Consider the following 14,917-nt stretch of genomic DNA (forward strand, 5'->3'; position numbering starts at 1 on the left):
GTTAGAGGAGATCTCTCCACACGATAAGGACAAAACAACCACAAACGAATGATTAGACGAACAGTGGAGACACGGATCAAGGAAGGCATCAATTCTATACACAGAGTTCTGAAAACGAAAGGCACAAAGCGTACAGAACTAAAAGAGAACTAGAAAAATCGCCAGAACATAGAGACATCAATGTTTAGGCGAGACAAGTAAAGGGAAAAACTGTCTTCCAGTTGCAATGTCCACTCATGCTTTTAGTGGCAATTGCTACATTTTAAAAAGTGTTTTGCGATTTTGTAAGAAGTAAGTGTTTAAAAAAAAAAAAAAAAGAAGTTTTCAAAAAGTTTGTAAAAACTGAATGAAAAATAAAAAAAAAAAAAAAAAAAAAGAGCAGGCCTTTATTGGTGGTCAAAGCCTGCATTCAACACTTTCTGATTCCCGAAAGAGAAGAAATCATGCTCCGTACCGTGGTCTGCGCTCCCAAGTGGATCCCAGGTTTGGGATGAAAATTGGCTTCTACAATTGTCAGTCCCAACCTGAATTGTGTGCTTTTTGCTATAAGAAAAAGACAGAACAGAGTAAAGTATGTCAGCATGTTGTGGGGCAGATGGTGGGAGTGGTGGGGGAAGGTGATGCTGAACTGTTTTTTGGATGTATTGCCGACACATTTGTTTATGATAAGTAGTGGTTAAAGTGGGGAATACGTTGGATCCGCGAGTTTTGCTTTTCGGTTTTCGTGATTCCTAGGTCAGTGCCATCTGGCGAGTGGCCCCAGCTGTTCTCCAGAAACGAAGTTGACATTTTCCACCGATCGTCTGCGTAATAGGGAGCGCACTCTTTTCGGCTTCAGAGAAAATGGGAATGAGCACTTGATCTATAATGAGGAGCGTTGCTTCAGGCTGAAGAACTCATTACAGTGGAGGTAGTGGTTGCTTCATTACAGGCTGATGAGACTGTTGACATTTTCTGCAGCCTAGTCTCTTAGTGGTCGGAAGGTGAGTTTGCTTGTTAAGATCTTCGAAAGCGACATCCTTATGAGGGTGGAGATGGACTTCATGGCTTTTCAGTGGCCAGAAAAAGGCCTGTGCTCGGTATGGAGTGAGTTGAGATGAAGGTGCTTATAGAGAAGATATAAGATTTCCAGAAGAACCAGTAACAGGGAAAGCATCTTGGAGGCATCTGACAATTGATATTCTCTCAATATACCGGTAGGACACTATCCATCTGTTTTTAAGGGTATCCATGCCAAGGGCGCAGAAAGGCACAGAACAGAAAAACTCATACATGCATGTTCTGCCGAGGATGCCCTTAGCTTTTATGTGTGTAACTATAGCTATGCACCTATTTTACATTAAATGTGTTTATAATGCAAATCCGTTTGCACCAGGGCAATGTCACCTATAGAACTGATTGTATTTTTTAACAATATTAAGCCCTTTCCATGTTCAGAAGGAAATTCCGTCTCCACAACCAGGCAAGGGCACTGAGCCATTCAGGTGCCTGGAACGGTATACATGCATTTCGCCGACCTATTTTTGGTCGTGGTAGTTTTCATCGCCGACCCTTTCATCGCCAACATTTTTATTTGAATTTTTCTTTTAGAAGGGGGTGTATGTGCGGGTTGGGGTATGATTATTTAAGTAAGGGGGGGTTTGGGTGGGTGCAGCCCCCCATAAATAAACAAAAATAAAATAAAAATGTTGGCGATGAAAGGGTCGGCGATGAAAAGTGCCACAACCAAAAATAGGTCGGCTAAATCACGTAGAACCGCCTGGAACAGCAGGCGAGAACATACATTCACCACCTGCTGTTTTCTGCCACTCGAGGCCCTTCCCCGGGTGGTGGTGCCATTCTTTTTCCACTGTGAATGTGGGAAGGCAACAGGGAATATCTCCCTGTTGCTTTCCTCCTCCCCAAACCCCTAACCAAACTAAACCTCTTCCCCGCCCCTCCTGACTTACCTGCAGGACCGGAGCTATATGCTCCGTTCCGGTGCACCTCCCACTCCGGACACCAAATAAATGGAAAAGGGACTTAGTCTGTTTTCCCTATGGTGGCGGCCATCTTGGTTTCTTGATTTTATTTTCTTCCTTCTAGAACACTGTCACTTGCCTCAATCACTATGGGACCTTTATACTTGCGTGTGGACCGCTGGCAAAGATGCTCTTGTGCTGTTTTTATTCCCATTTGCTTTCCACTAGGTTTGAGATTGTGTGATTCGTGTGGGTGTGAAAGTTAGATATTTTCAAATTGGCAATATATATTTAAGAGATGTATAAATACATCTTATCCTGGGAATGTAATCACTCACATGTTAAACCCCCGTCCAATGGATGGCAATTAAATTGAAACACCAGATATGATTATTGACACAGTTTTACCAAGGAACACAGTCACAGCATTTGGTATGTGTGACCTTTAAAAAATGCCTGATTCAGGGTCAGTTTGAATTACGTCTCCTTTCACTTTGAAGAGCTTGGGTGAAAACACCTTTCCTCTAATACAAGGTAATTGTGAACTGAGTGTGTCACACAGCATGGAAGGAATTATAAGAGAATGTGATCTGACTGGTTGCCTCCTCTGTTTGATCACAAACTCTGGATTTAATATAGGACTAATTATTTCCTGCAAATCGTCATATCAAACCAAGTAGCTCATTCACTTGAAGTGGGATTTGTCTTCTTAGAGTGTTTAACTGCCAGTGCCCATATTTAGAGGCTGCAATAGATCTCTTCTCGAACCCTGAAAATAATGTGCTGCCAATCTGCTCCCTAAAGTCCAGATCAGTGGCTCTTATCAATGGATATTCACCAGGATTATGAGAGCCCTCCAATCATGAGACATTTATTTACTAGCTGATATACCCGGCATTAGCAGTGCTATCATTCCCTCATAGGTACAGGTGACTGTTCAAAATGTGGTGCATATTGGTGAAACAGTGTGGAATTGTATAATGAAGAATGCTTCGCTAAGCCACAAACCCACAAAATTATTTTGACTTTTGGTGAAATCTGGGGAAAGTGGTGGGGCGTCCAAATGTCATGTAGCCAGTAATGTCCGGAGGGTCCTAACAGGTGACTGTGCAACATTTGGTGCAGATTGGTGAAACAATGTGGCATTGTATAGGGAACATACGTGAAGCCACAAACCCAGACCCGGGTTTTCACTTTTGCTGAAATCCGAGAAAAGAGGTGGGGTTTCCAGATGGCATGTAGCCGGTAATGTCTGGATAGCCCTAACAGGTGACTGTGCAAAATGTGGTGCATATTGGTGAAACAGTGTGGAATTGTATAATGAAGAATGCTTCGCTAAGCCACAAACCCACAAAATTATTTTGACTTTTGGTGAAATCTGGGGAAAGTGGTGGGGCGTCCAAATGTCATGTAGCCAGTAATGTCCGGAGGGTCCTAACAGGTGACTGTGCAACATTTGGTGCAGATTGGTGAAACAATGTGGCATTGTATAGGGAACATACGTGAAGCCACAAACCCAGACCCGGGTTTTCACTTTTGCTGAAATCCGAGAAAAGAGGTGGGGTTTCCAGATGGCATGTAGCTGGTAATGTCTGGATAGCCCTAACAGGTGACTGTGCAAAATGTGGTGCAGATTGGTGAAACAGTGTGGAATTTTATAGGAAACATACGTGAAGCCACAAATCCACAAACCAACACATTTACACTTTTATATAATATATAGATTTATTTACGTTGTGTTGGAACATCTTTCATTGTGGAAAAATTGCCAGGTGGGTGAGAGGGTATCTGGGATGTGATATTGATATTAATATTGATATTGTATTTCTATCGCGCTCGTACACAAGTGTTTCAGAGCGTGATAATGCAAGGGAGGGGAACAGGGGAGAACAAAACAGTGACCTTACTAGGCCCAGTGACATTGAGAACACGCAAGTGCATGGGAGAGGTGGAGGGGAAAAGTGCATGGAGGGGGGGAAGTGGAAAGTGCGAAGCAGAGGAGAAACAGATAAATAACAAATAAATAATAAAGGCAACAAACAGTGGTAGTGCAGCCAGCAATTTGCTAGTGCTAGCTTTAAGGCAGCAGACAGGGTAGGTCTGATAAGTGCAGGAAGAAAAGGGGGCTGTATGGGTAGATATACAGACCCCAGTGCAAGGGGTGGCCCGGAGGCAGTGCGGGGGGGTGGCAGGGTGAGCAGGTACCTGGGCCCAGAGGACAGTAGGTGGCCAGGTGCACAGTGCCAAGAGAGTACAGATCAGCAGGGGAGAGAGGGAGTGAAGGCGAAGAAAAGAGGAAGGTCTTGACTTGCTTCCGGAACCAGAGATTGTTCTCCCCAAGTTTTAGAGTGGCAGGGAGGCTGTTCCAGAGGGAGGCCCCAGCTGAAGACAGAGATCCACCACAAACTTGTTGCTTGGAGAAGCGACTGACCCTGAGGGAGTTGCAGGTAGAGGAGCGAAGAGCTCGAGTAGTAAGGTATTTACGAAGAGAGAGTTGGAGGTATTGAGAACCCAGGCCCCAGATGAAGTTAACATGAAATTAAGAAAATGAAGTAACTTGCTGGCCAATAACTAAAAATACACTGTAATGCAAGGTAGATAAAGCATATAGAAGCTTGCAAAATAGAGGTACATACATAACGTTTAGTACGGCCACTGGAAGAAAATGTTAAAGACACAAAGCCTGTTTAGGCCTGTTTGCCGCCCATGCTATGTTCAGCAGGTGACTCTGCCCGTTTGGTGCCGGATCCAGCATTTTACATAACACAGACGCATACTAAGCCCACCCTGAAGAAGGACATAGTCCGAAATGCATTGGCAAGGGCCTCTGCTGGTTAAATGATTGAACACTTCAATCTGGAAAATAAATTACAAAGTGATTGAACTTTGAGGACAGCGTTTATGTCAATCCATTTTTCTTGTTGATTGACTGCATAACTACTACCATGAATTTGATCTATTTATAACACCAACTCTGAAGTAGTATTCACTACAAAATAGGTGTCTCCAAGCTCAGTGGGTTTTCCACTGAGCAATTTATGTCTGTCCCTTGTTAAAGAATCAACCCAGCTACCTCAAAATACAAGCCTAGGACTGCAAATGGAAAAGCTGATGAAGAATCTGTTTTCGTCTGCAGAATCGGGGGGGAGTATGTTGGCCTGAAGTTAAGGAGGCTATTTCGAGAGATGCGTGCAAGGCACAAAGGGAGTGGAATGAATAGACCATGTGCATAAGACATACTCCTGATAAAATTAGAAGATACAAGGACATTTGCAGATGCCAAGTATTGGACAACCACAAAGGCAAAAACCTATGTGAGGTGGAGTGAGCAAGTCTCTAAAGGCCAGAACGGGTAATGGCACCCTGTTTAATAAAATCAAATAGCAGTAATTGAGAGGCTGAAATCGATAAAATCGTGGTCTCCTGACACGTGATGAAGAACTCAAAACAAAGGCTATTCATTAGAGCTTCAAGTTAAGATAGTGGTGAACTCACACTCCCTCCAATGTCCCAGAACAGTGAACAGACTACTAGGTCAACTACAAATGATAGACCTTGGCTAAGGATCAGGTTGATGAAATGTGATGGGGAAACAGAGCACAAACAAACTGATGCACCTCGAACACCTAGGTTTCATTCTGTTCACGTGCTGCTTGACGAGCCGAAAGTCCAAGGTTGAATGGGGTTGCCAACCAATTAAAGGGCCTGCCACGCACTGCCACGCACTTTCATACATAATGTTGCGGTTATTAGCCCTTTGCCATATTCTTTGCTATTATCAGTATGTGATGTACGTAGAAGTAGTTCAGGGTGTGTCCTATAGACAAGGGGAAGCCAATGAGATATTAAATCTTATATAATTCTGTAAGAACATATGTTGCCCTAATCCAATCCCTCCAGTTACTAGATTTTTATGAAATGCCACAAAGGATGATGTCATAAATGGTGTAATTGAAAGTATGTAAACTCTGTACAAGTAAACGAAGGTGTGAATATTGAGCATCTACTTTGATAGCTGTATATTTCCCTGCTTTCCTGTATTCAGAATAATGCCATATTCTACCATCTTCCTTTGGTCTGTCTGGTTATTTGGTCTGAGATATTTACTGGTAATTACATCTAGCACAAAGAAGATGCTTCAAGGTGCTATAGCACAGTTTCCTGAAAAGGCAGCAATGTTGCACTTCATCTACAGTCAATCAATGGGATTGAATAGCTACCCTTCACCAATAGGTAGTGAATCTGACAGGCTGGCTATCATCTAGGAATCCCTTCCAACAATTACACCTAACTCAGACCGTAGAACTGATAATCCACTGGACTCAGGTTGGGTTTACCCTAGACAATTATAGAGGCGCCTTTCATGTATATCTTGTACACTGTCGCCAAGAGAGGCTTAGCCCAACAATTTCACAAACAGGATGAAGCTGTATCTGTAAATTAATTTGGATCCTTCGCACATTTTCCAAAGCAAAGATGGCTTCTAGCAGCACAGCAACTTTGCGTGGTCCTTGGCATCACAAAAGACCTACATCCTGAACACTGCTTAACCACGTGAAGATTTGGTGGTACTTATTGTCTGGTGTATTGCAAAGCATCTAGAATTCTCTTTAACTGAGAAGCTAAAACAGTTCTAAAACCTCAACAACATTCACGAGTTAAGCCCTAAAGACAGTGAGTGTCTTGTCCCATTGTTTGCCTATCTCTTTGACACCTCTTGTGTGGGGTGCTGTAGTCCTGGAGATGTCATGTCATCTCACTGCTGGCTATTGCTTCATTTGTAGTGATTGCATCTATGGGCTATGCATTTTCCTAGACCACCGCAGCTGACTTCTATGGAGTGCAGCTAAAGCAGTCAGCCTTGTTATATAAAGGTGAATCAGGTGCACTTGTAAAGCTTTCGTTTCCCGTAAATTCAAGGCAGCACATGCTGGGGCACCAAGGACAGGAACATCATTTAGGGGTCACCATGGGTCGAAACTGTGACCCCTGAGGTCTCCCCTGCTACCCCTGTGGACTCCCCTGCTAACCCTAAAAAAAAGAAAATCTTTTTTTTCTTTTTTACGAAAGCTCCTGGGCTGTGGCCAGCACCATGTGGCTCTTTGCTTCTGGAGTGGCAGGCTTTATTTTTCAGGCCTCTTAAAAAACAAAAAGAAGAAAAAACAAAACAGGGGTTCCACAAGTCTAACACTGTCAGCAGTGAAAATAAATAATAAAGAACAATAATACCAACAATGGAATTCTATAGAATTCTATAGAATAATTGCTAGACTCAATAAAGGTTTATTTCAGGCACTTTTCAGGGGGTGAGTCACTGATTTAGTCTGTTCTTTAACACCTCAACTCAGCCTTTCATCCTTCTGAGGTCAATTAAATGAGTACCAATGCAGGTTGGGTGATATGGTTTGTATATTATTTCTATATAAAGCGCTTAAGCTTAAGTGCTATATAGTAACACACCATTATCATTTTGCCATGGACGTCTGCTTGCATTCACATTAATTTGGTAATATGGGCCTGTAACCACTGATGCATTCTTGTATGAAATGTATATCACATTATAGTGATATCGTAACCATATTTTTCGTAGTATACTTAGGAACAATTCTGTGATGATTCTTCCTGCTTTGTCAATGGGTGAAAGGTCATGCTACCCGCGATATCCCTTCAGGGTGGGGTAAAGTTGCATCACTTCTTTTTTTTTCTTTTTTACTTTTTTAGTTTTTAACGCATAACAAACAAACAACATCAACAACAACAACAAACATTACTACAACTGGCACTTCGTGTTGGGATCCGCACACTCATCCATCACCTTGGCGCGTTGTCTTGGCCCTCTCCTTGTCTGTACATAATATTCAGCGTTGTATTATCCCTGGCTCTCGCATCCGTCCTCTTGCGGTCTGGGCGTAGTCTCTGCCGAGTTCTCAGGTTCTCAATGTTGCAAGGAGTTCAATCTTCTTCCGGCCCGCTGGGGCCTGTCATGTCTTGCCCATCTGTGCTGTCAAACAGGTCCAGTATATGGGAGTTCCATGCAAGTAGTTTGGCCCCGCCCTCCTCCTCCTCCCTCTGTATCGCTCTGAACCACACCAATGTTTCTACTATTGTCCATTTCTTCAGGTCTGCCCAAAACATTTCCGCTGATGGCCCTGTGCTATGCAGCGCTTTGCCAGAATACACATTAGGTCTTTCATTTTCGCTATGTGCGTTCTTTGTTTGCTGCCCCTCGGGAACAGCCCAAGGAAATAAGATTCCTGCGACCACGCTTCCATTTGGATCCCTCCTGCTGCCGCCCTTGTTTTTACTGTGTCCCAAAAGTTAAGCATCACTGGGCAGGACCACAACATATGTATCATATTCACCTTTTCTATCGCACAGCGTGGGTAGCTTCGGGTTTGTTTGTGTCCCATGTGTGACCTTCTCATGGGTGTGACGTATGCCCTGTGTATGAGGTATAGCTGCATTTGCTTGAATCTCGCATTTCTGGAGAATTCCTTGGCATACTGAAGTATCCTGCTCCACTCCTCATTGTTGAAGGTCCTGTGGAGTTTATCTTCCCATCTGGCTCTTGCCTGCAGCGCCCTCGCATTGTTCATAGAGTCTGGATATCGTATGTCCTCCGTCCAACACATCGTACCATGCATCCAGTACTCCCTTGCTGTCTCCCTCTCCTGGCAATGTTCTCCACCTCTTCATAATCCTCTGTACCATACTGTTGTACACTAGGAATTGTCCGTTGTGTACACCCTGTTCATCCATTAAGATCTGGAAATTCACCCATTGTCAATCTTTCCATAGGTCTCCGTTCTGTCCCACTCCTTTGTCTTCACACTGCAAGCAGTAGGTGGTCAGGAGCACTGTGTGAACGTCGACTAGTCCCGCGAGGGGGATTTGTCTAGCATAGGGGTCTTGTGTCCCTTGCATTTTCCACGCTCTCCTTCACAGAGTCACACCAAGTTGAACTATAGCAGGGAGTGGTTTGGTCAGAGCTTTGTCCACCCATCGAAGTTCCGTCAGGTAGAAGTGTCGTATGGTGCTGGCTGGAAGAGCAGGGTGTCTATGGATGTGTCATCCCCCAGCCATTTTATAACAAATTGGAGTTGTTCAAAGTCTGGTAGCCTGATCCCCCCCATTCATAATCCCTCTGTAGTGTGTTCAGCGCTATCCTGTTCCTCCCCCGCCCCACAGGAACTCTCTATTACATCACTTCTTGTGATGGCATCAGAGGTCAAGGGTTGTGTGGTGGCACTTCCGCTACTCCTGGCATTTTGGTGAAAATACATCCCTCACATGGGAGTCTAAAAGGGACCACCTTTGGACTGCCCCAAATCTCCCTTTGGTTTACAGATCACCCTCACTGTCACAGACCCTCCAGCATTTGCAAATCTTCCGAAGCAATATCTTTTAACCTTCCAAAATTACCCCCTCATGCATTCGTGTCAACAAGGCAGCAGATGGACTTGAGAACTTATGTAAAGCTTTGCAGCCCCCAAGGATTCTTTCCTCTGACCACGTAAGCACTGTTGCTGTGTTAAAGGGATTGTGGTGGGCACACAGTGAGCTTAATTGTCTCCATTCTCTTTCTCTTGCAGTCTCTTTCACGGTTACTGTCCATGTGGGATGGGAGAAGAGGAAGGTGTCAGTGGTGGTTGCTGAAGGAGTCAGGCAGGCTCTTATGTCTAGAGCCTCAGAGTCATGACATGTAAATATATACCTTCTTGAATGACATGTATGGTTGTAAGGTCTTGCGGCGATGTAGGTCAATCTGATATCATAGCCTTAGGACAGGGGCATGATGTGTAGTCTCCTAAGAGGTGTGGTTACTGGCGGCAGGCACTTATAGCGGGCGTAGGACTAGAAATTGTAACCAAAAAAGTGATGGGTGGAAGGTTTTGAATAAATCTGAACCACTGTTACTGTCTCGAAGAACCTTCCACATCACAATTTTTATCCTGTCTGTGCTATTGCACAAGGAGTCCAGCCAAATGCAAATCAGTCAGGTACTGCCGCCAATGAGAGTGGCCCATCCCAAACTGCTAGGCCAGGTCCCCTCTGTAGAGAATCACAAGCAGCCCTAGACATGGTTCAGCCTTGTTTGGCCTCATTAGTGAGGTGAAGCTTGGTTCCCTATGGCGCAGCGAGCAAGGGACTTACGTTTGGGCATACGCTCTCTCACACAAGGAGACAAACTACTACCAAAAATTGATGGGTGGAAGTACTTGAAATTGGCACCAGTGAAGGTTTTTCACAATTGGGGTGATTTGGTTATGTTTCTATAGCAGAGGGGTGATGTACATGTGAACTGTATGACAACACACACCTGTCAGAAAACTGCACACTTGGCACAACGTTCACAGAATGCCACAACTGTAAAAAAAAAAAAAGGCTTCATACCACACCTACTGCCAGAAAACAACATACCATGCCCCATTTACCACAAAGTACACACTATGCCCTGGAACCCAATCTCAAACAAAGCATTATCATGAACTCCACATATGGCAAACCAAGACCAGAAGTCTTTCCACAACTTCTCCCAATGCAAAATTACAACCAGTCCACACTCCCAGTCACAAAACCTTAAATTGCCAGAACTCTGTCGATAAAAACACTGCACAGCATTCCTCTTGCCATACAACTAGTCTCCATATCACGCCTTCCACTATCAATACCTCCTAGAAAGAAAACTAGCCCATCTGCTCCATTGAAATCGCCCCCATTTGAACACCTGTTGCTACCTACACAGCATGCCACATATGACCATACACTATGCCAAGATAAAGGATACATTCTTCAGTGATAGAATGCTCCATCACCGAGAACACTCCTGGTCCAAGACCACATTCACAGCAAGAAAACCACACATCCAGCCACCAAAACGTACCTCTGCCACAAAAGCTCAATACCACGGCGAGGAGAAGAAAACGGAAACACTGCATCTACTGCGAGCAGCCAAACATAAAACCCCAGATCCCTAGCATAGCGCACATACCGCATAATCCTCTATCCAGAGGTTTCAGTCCTGGATCAATGTATCTTCAGGAGCCGGTGGTGGGGTTGTAGATGGGGATGGTGAGGGAGATCCACCTTTCAGCTTTGGGAATTCCAAACTAGAGTTCAGAAGAAAATGGAAACTAAAGAAATGTGTCATCAGGTGCAGGACTGGTCGACTACTCCAAGTGTCCAATCCAGACGAGTTGACCAGAAAGAAATGCTATGTTAGGTTAATAGTTTATATAGCGTAGAGGCCCATGGAGAGCAAAGTAAGTATCACGCAGAGTAAGCTCTGAACAGCGGCACACATCAATAGGGTCGCGTTTCATCGACCTCAAAAATTGCTGCAAGAGGAGATTATTTGTTTTAATTGTTCCATTTTGTTCTATTTTTATCTTCGCCACGCAGATTTGTATCGCGAGAACGAACTGGGTACGTGTTGTCCTCTTGAAAGCCCAAAACGACTCATCACTGGCGAGTGCTCTACCATGAAGATGCTTGGGGCGTCCTTGCCCCTCCCTCCCACGACCCATGACTCATAATGTCATAGTGGCATAGTGCTGTATCCAAGACAGACAAGTGATTCTAATGACCGTGTGTTGCTGTGATTTCGGAACTACCCTGTTTCCTTGCAGGCCACTTTGCTGGACGCCCGTTTGCTCAGAGGTTTGATTGGGGTGGCTGGCATTAGGTATTTAGAAAGTGGGGCATGTGGTTGGCGAGCTGCAGGGGATCTGCCCCGCCATTTTATGCAGTAACATGTGGTACAATATGCGCAAAAATTGTGGGGGAATCACAAAAATGGGTAATTTCTGTCACGACAAACAACGAGAGCATTTCTCTTTTGTGACCTTGTTGTGGTACCTTGAATTCCATTTCCTATATCCTGTCAGCTGTTGCATAATGGGTCCTGATACAGGAAGTCCTGATGCTGATGCAGTTTGTATCTGTTAAACTCTATCTGATCTGCCTGATACAATGCAACAGAGTACAATGCAGGGAAATACAATACAATGGGCCCAGGAATGTTGCGCTCTAATCCACCTTACATGGAACAGTCGTCCATTTACTATGGACCAGTCCTCGGCAGGAAGTAGCAAAAATAAATATTCCTGCATTTTAGAAGAAAATGGTGTGTGTTTTCTGAGTAACCTTACCAGAGTTCCAACCCTGCTAGGCCGAAACACGTGTCTGTTGGTACCCTTGTCCAGTGGGGAATTGCCTGGCGTTTTGGTGCTGTAATGCCTAAGCCAGTGGGACCAGACTGATATGCAAATGGTAATTTCTCCTCTGTGAAAGGTACAGTGAGCAAAAACGTGGTCGTAGACCGTCCTGAGTGGGCACCATCCGAAAGAACAGGTTATTTGTCAGTGTTCATTCTTAGTAGAGGGGCTCCCAGACCCCTTTGTTGAATGTTTAGGAACTTGGGGTGGTTTCACCCTAAATTACCCACGGTAATCCAGATGTGGACCCCTTCTTCACAGTTCTTAGAGAGACACACTTCACCTCACTGATGAGACCCGACTAGGCTGAAACACGTATCTGGGATTGCTGATGGTACTCTTGTTCAGAGGTGAATTGCGTAGCATTTCGGTTCTGGACTGCCCAAGTGGGTGGGGCTACACAGATATGTCAATGTATATTTCTCCTCTGTGAAAAGTACAGGGAGCCAAAACGTGGTTGTAGACCCTCCCGAATGGGCACCTTCTCATAGAACAGGCTAATTTGCTGATGATTGTTCTCGGTAGAGGATCTCCCAGACTGTTTTTTCCACAATGCAACGGAGTACAACGCAGGGAAATACAATACAATGGGCCTGGGAATACTGTGCTCTAATCCACCGTACATGGAACAGTCGCCCATTTACTAAGGATCAATCCTTGGCAAGAAGTAGCAACAAATAGATATTCCTGCATTTTAGAAGAAAATACCTTGTGTTATATGAGTACGATTTCACAGGTTTCAATCAATGGACCTGTTTAACTTTACCAGAGTTCCAACCCTGCAGGGTGGGGGCTGTATAACTTGCGTTAGATCTACCCAAGGAGGATGGTAGAGGAAAATATTATTTCAGTCTACTGAAGCTGGAATTGTTGTCAGACATTCATATTTAAAGCTTCATTATTAATGTATACGAGCCACAAGACAGACCAATAGTTAAAGCACATGCTGTACACATGACCCATCCCTTCACCCTTCCAAGATCAGGGATTAGTGTCACTGAGTTACACAAAAGCAACGCCTAATATTCATCATATAGATATTGCAATTGCATAACTCAATTTGAAGGAACTTATTGTACCTACAAATATTTGCATATTGTCTTGTAAGTGCATACTTTTCACTCCTTATTAACTACATTTTTACATACCAGGGCAAAGCTTTACCTCCCCGTTCCTCAAACACATCTTCTTTATCCTTTATGTCATTACTTCCCTTTGAATCGCGTCTTTTGTTTAATTTTCTCTCGATTGTTTTTAAGTCTACTCACAGCTTGGCCCACCTCTATCTTTTTTTTTACTTTTGTTCTATGTTCTCTGGTGCTCCTTGCGATCTCAGAACCTATTTCTTTTGACTGTTCCTAAACTACCTTGAGCCTTGTCTCGCTTTTGTTCCTTCTCTATTATAGCTCCGAAGCATTGGAATGCCCTCCCCCTTCCACTTAGTTCTTCTTCATCTCTTTCTACTTTCCAAACTAAGCTGAGGTCTTCGTCCTTGAAAGGTTTCCCACAATCCAAGAGTCATCAACTAAGTTGTGTGCCAATGATACAAGTTATAAAAGTTTTGATTGGGATCCTGTGGACCCCAGGATGCACTATCAATCATAGTTAATACCGTTGAGTTGAGTGTTCTTGTTGTGTGTCCACTCTAGAAATACTAGAAATACTCAAAATACTCTGGAAATGTGGTGATTTCGAGACAGCCTGATATTGGTGTACAGCCTGTCGAGAGGTGGCAGATTCGGCCAGATAGCCAGCCCAGCAAAGGCCATTTTAACTTTTCATTCAATGTTTTCAAGCAGTGCCACCATGACCCCCTCCTTTCCTTCTCAATATGACTATATGTATTCTTGATGCTCACCGCACGGTTTGGTCAGAGAGCCAGCCGGCATCACAGTTATCAAAGCCATCTTCAAAGGCCGCTTGGAGCTGCTCGGGGGTAGCGATGACCGCAGAGTTCTCAAGGCAGGCCTGCTCTGCCTCTTGGAAAGACAGGGCATAGCGGTTGCTGCTGGCTCGGTAATGGAACACCAGCCCTGGGGAGATAAAACAGAAGAATGATGAAAGCACTGAACGGCTGTAAAAGTCTAAGTTTAATTTAAAATGGGAACAGCATTAATGTGCAGTTTCTGCCTAAATATGCAACTTGATGTAATGGAAATTGGTCTTGCAAAGCACACTTCTGCCATTTTGGCAGCCTCTTGGTGATATTAAAAATAATTGCAAGAAAAGAACAGAAGACAACACCTTTCTAAAGCAGACACATCTCCTTCAAATAGCACATAGTAAGGAACACAGAAATAGCTTGGTACAAACGATCTCGTCTGTGGAAAATCAAGGCCTTCATCCCAGAGAACAACTTTAGATCAGCTGTCCAAGCCTTGGTCCACTCCGACATGGATGGTGGCCATGTCCTTTTTGGCAGTCCTTTCGGCATCCCCTGAGATGTATCCTGCATACAGCAGCATAACTCATCAAAGCACTCTGCAAATTGGACCACATCACCCTAAATCTTGATGAAACAGCACTAGCTCCAGCTGCAAACACGTATCATCTCCAAGTCTAGTTGCGTCACCTATCAGACGGTCACCTTGAAGCCCCCACCACACCTCATTGAGAAACTCTGCATTTCTGGAGGCCTATCATGCATCCATCTAGATGTATGGAAATGTGCAAACTTGAAATCCGCCGGTGCAGGAAGAGAAAGAATCAGAAGGCAGACCTTCTATGTCTATGTCCCAA

At 44.2% G+C, this 14,917-nt stretch overlaps 1 protein-coding gene across 1 annotated transcript in view; it reads right to left on the bottom strand.

The window, feature by feature from the left end:
- Window positions 1–14,917, bottom strand: part of NCAN (neurocan) — a 1,349,040-nt gene that overhangs the window by 703,139 nt on the left and 630,984 nt on the right. The window contains exon 4 of the mRNA XM_069649118.1: window positions 14,037–14,211. Coding sequence (XP_069505219.1) covers window positions 14,037–14,211 — 175 coding nt within the window. The remainder of the gene's footprint in view (window positions 1–14,036; window positions 14,212–14,917) is intronic.

This window comes from Ambystoma mexicanum, chromosome 1p (assembly GCF_040938575.1).
Source record: "Ambystoma mexicanum isolate Mex_15411 chromosome 1p, UKY_AmexF1_1, whole genome shotgun sequence".
Classification (NCBI taxonomy): domain Eukaryota; kingdom Metazoa; phylum Chordata; class Amphibia; order Caudata; family Ambystomatidae; genus Ambystoma; species Ambystoma mexicanum.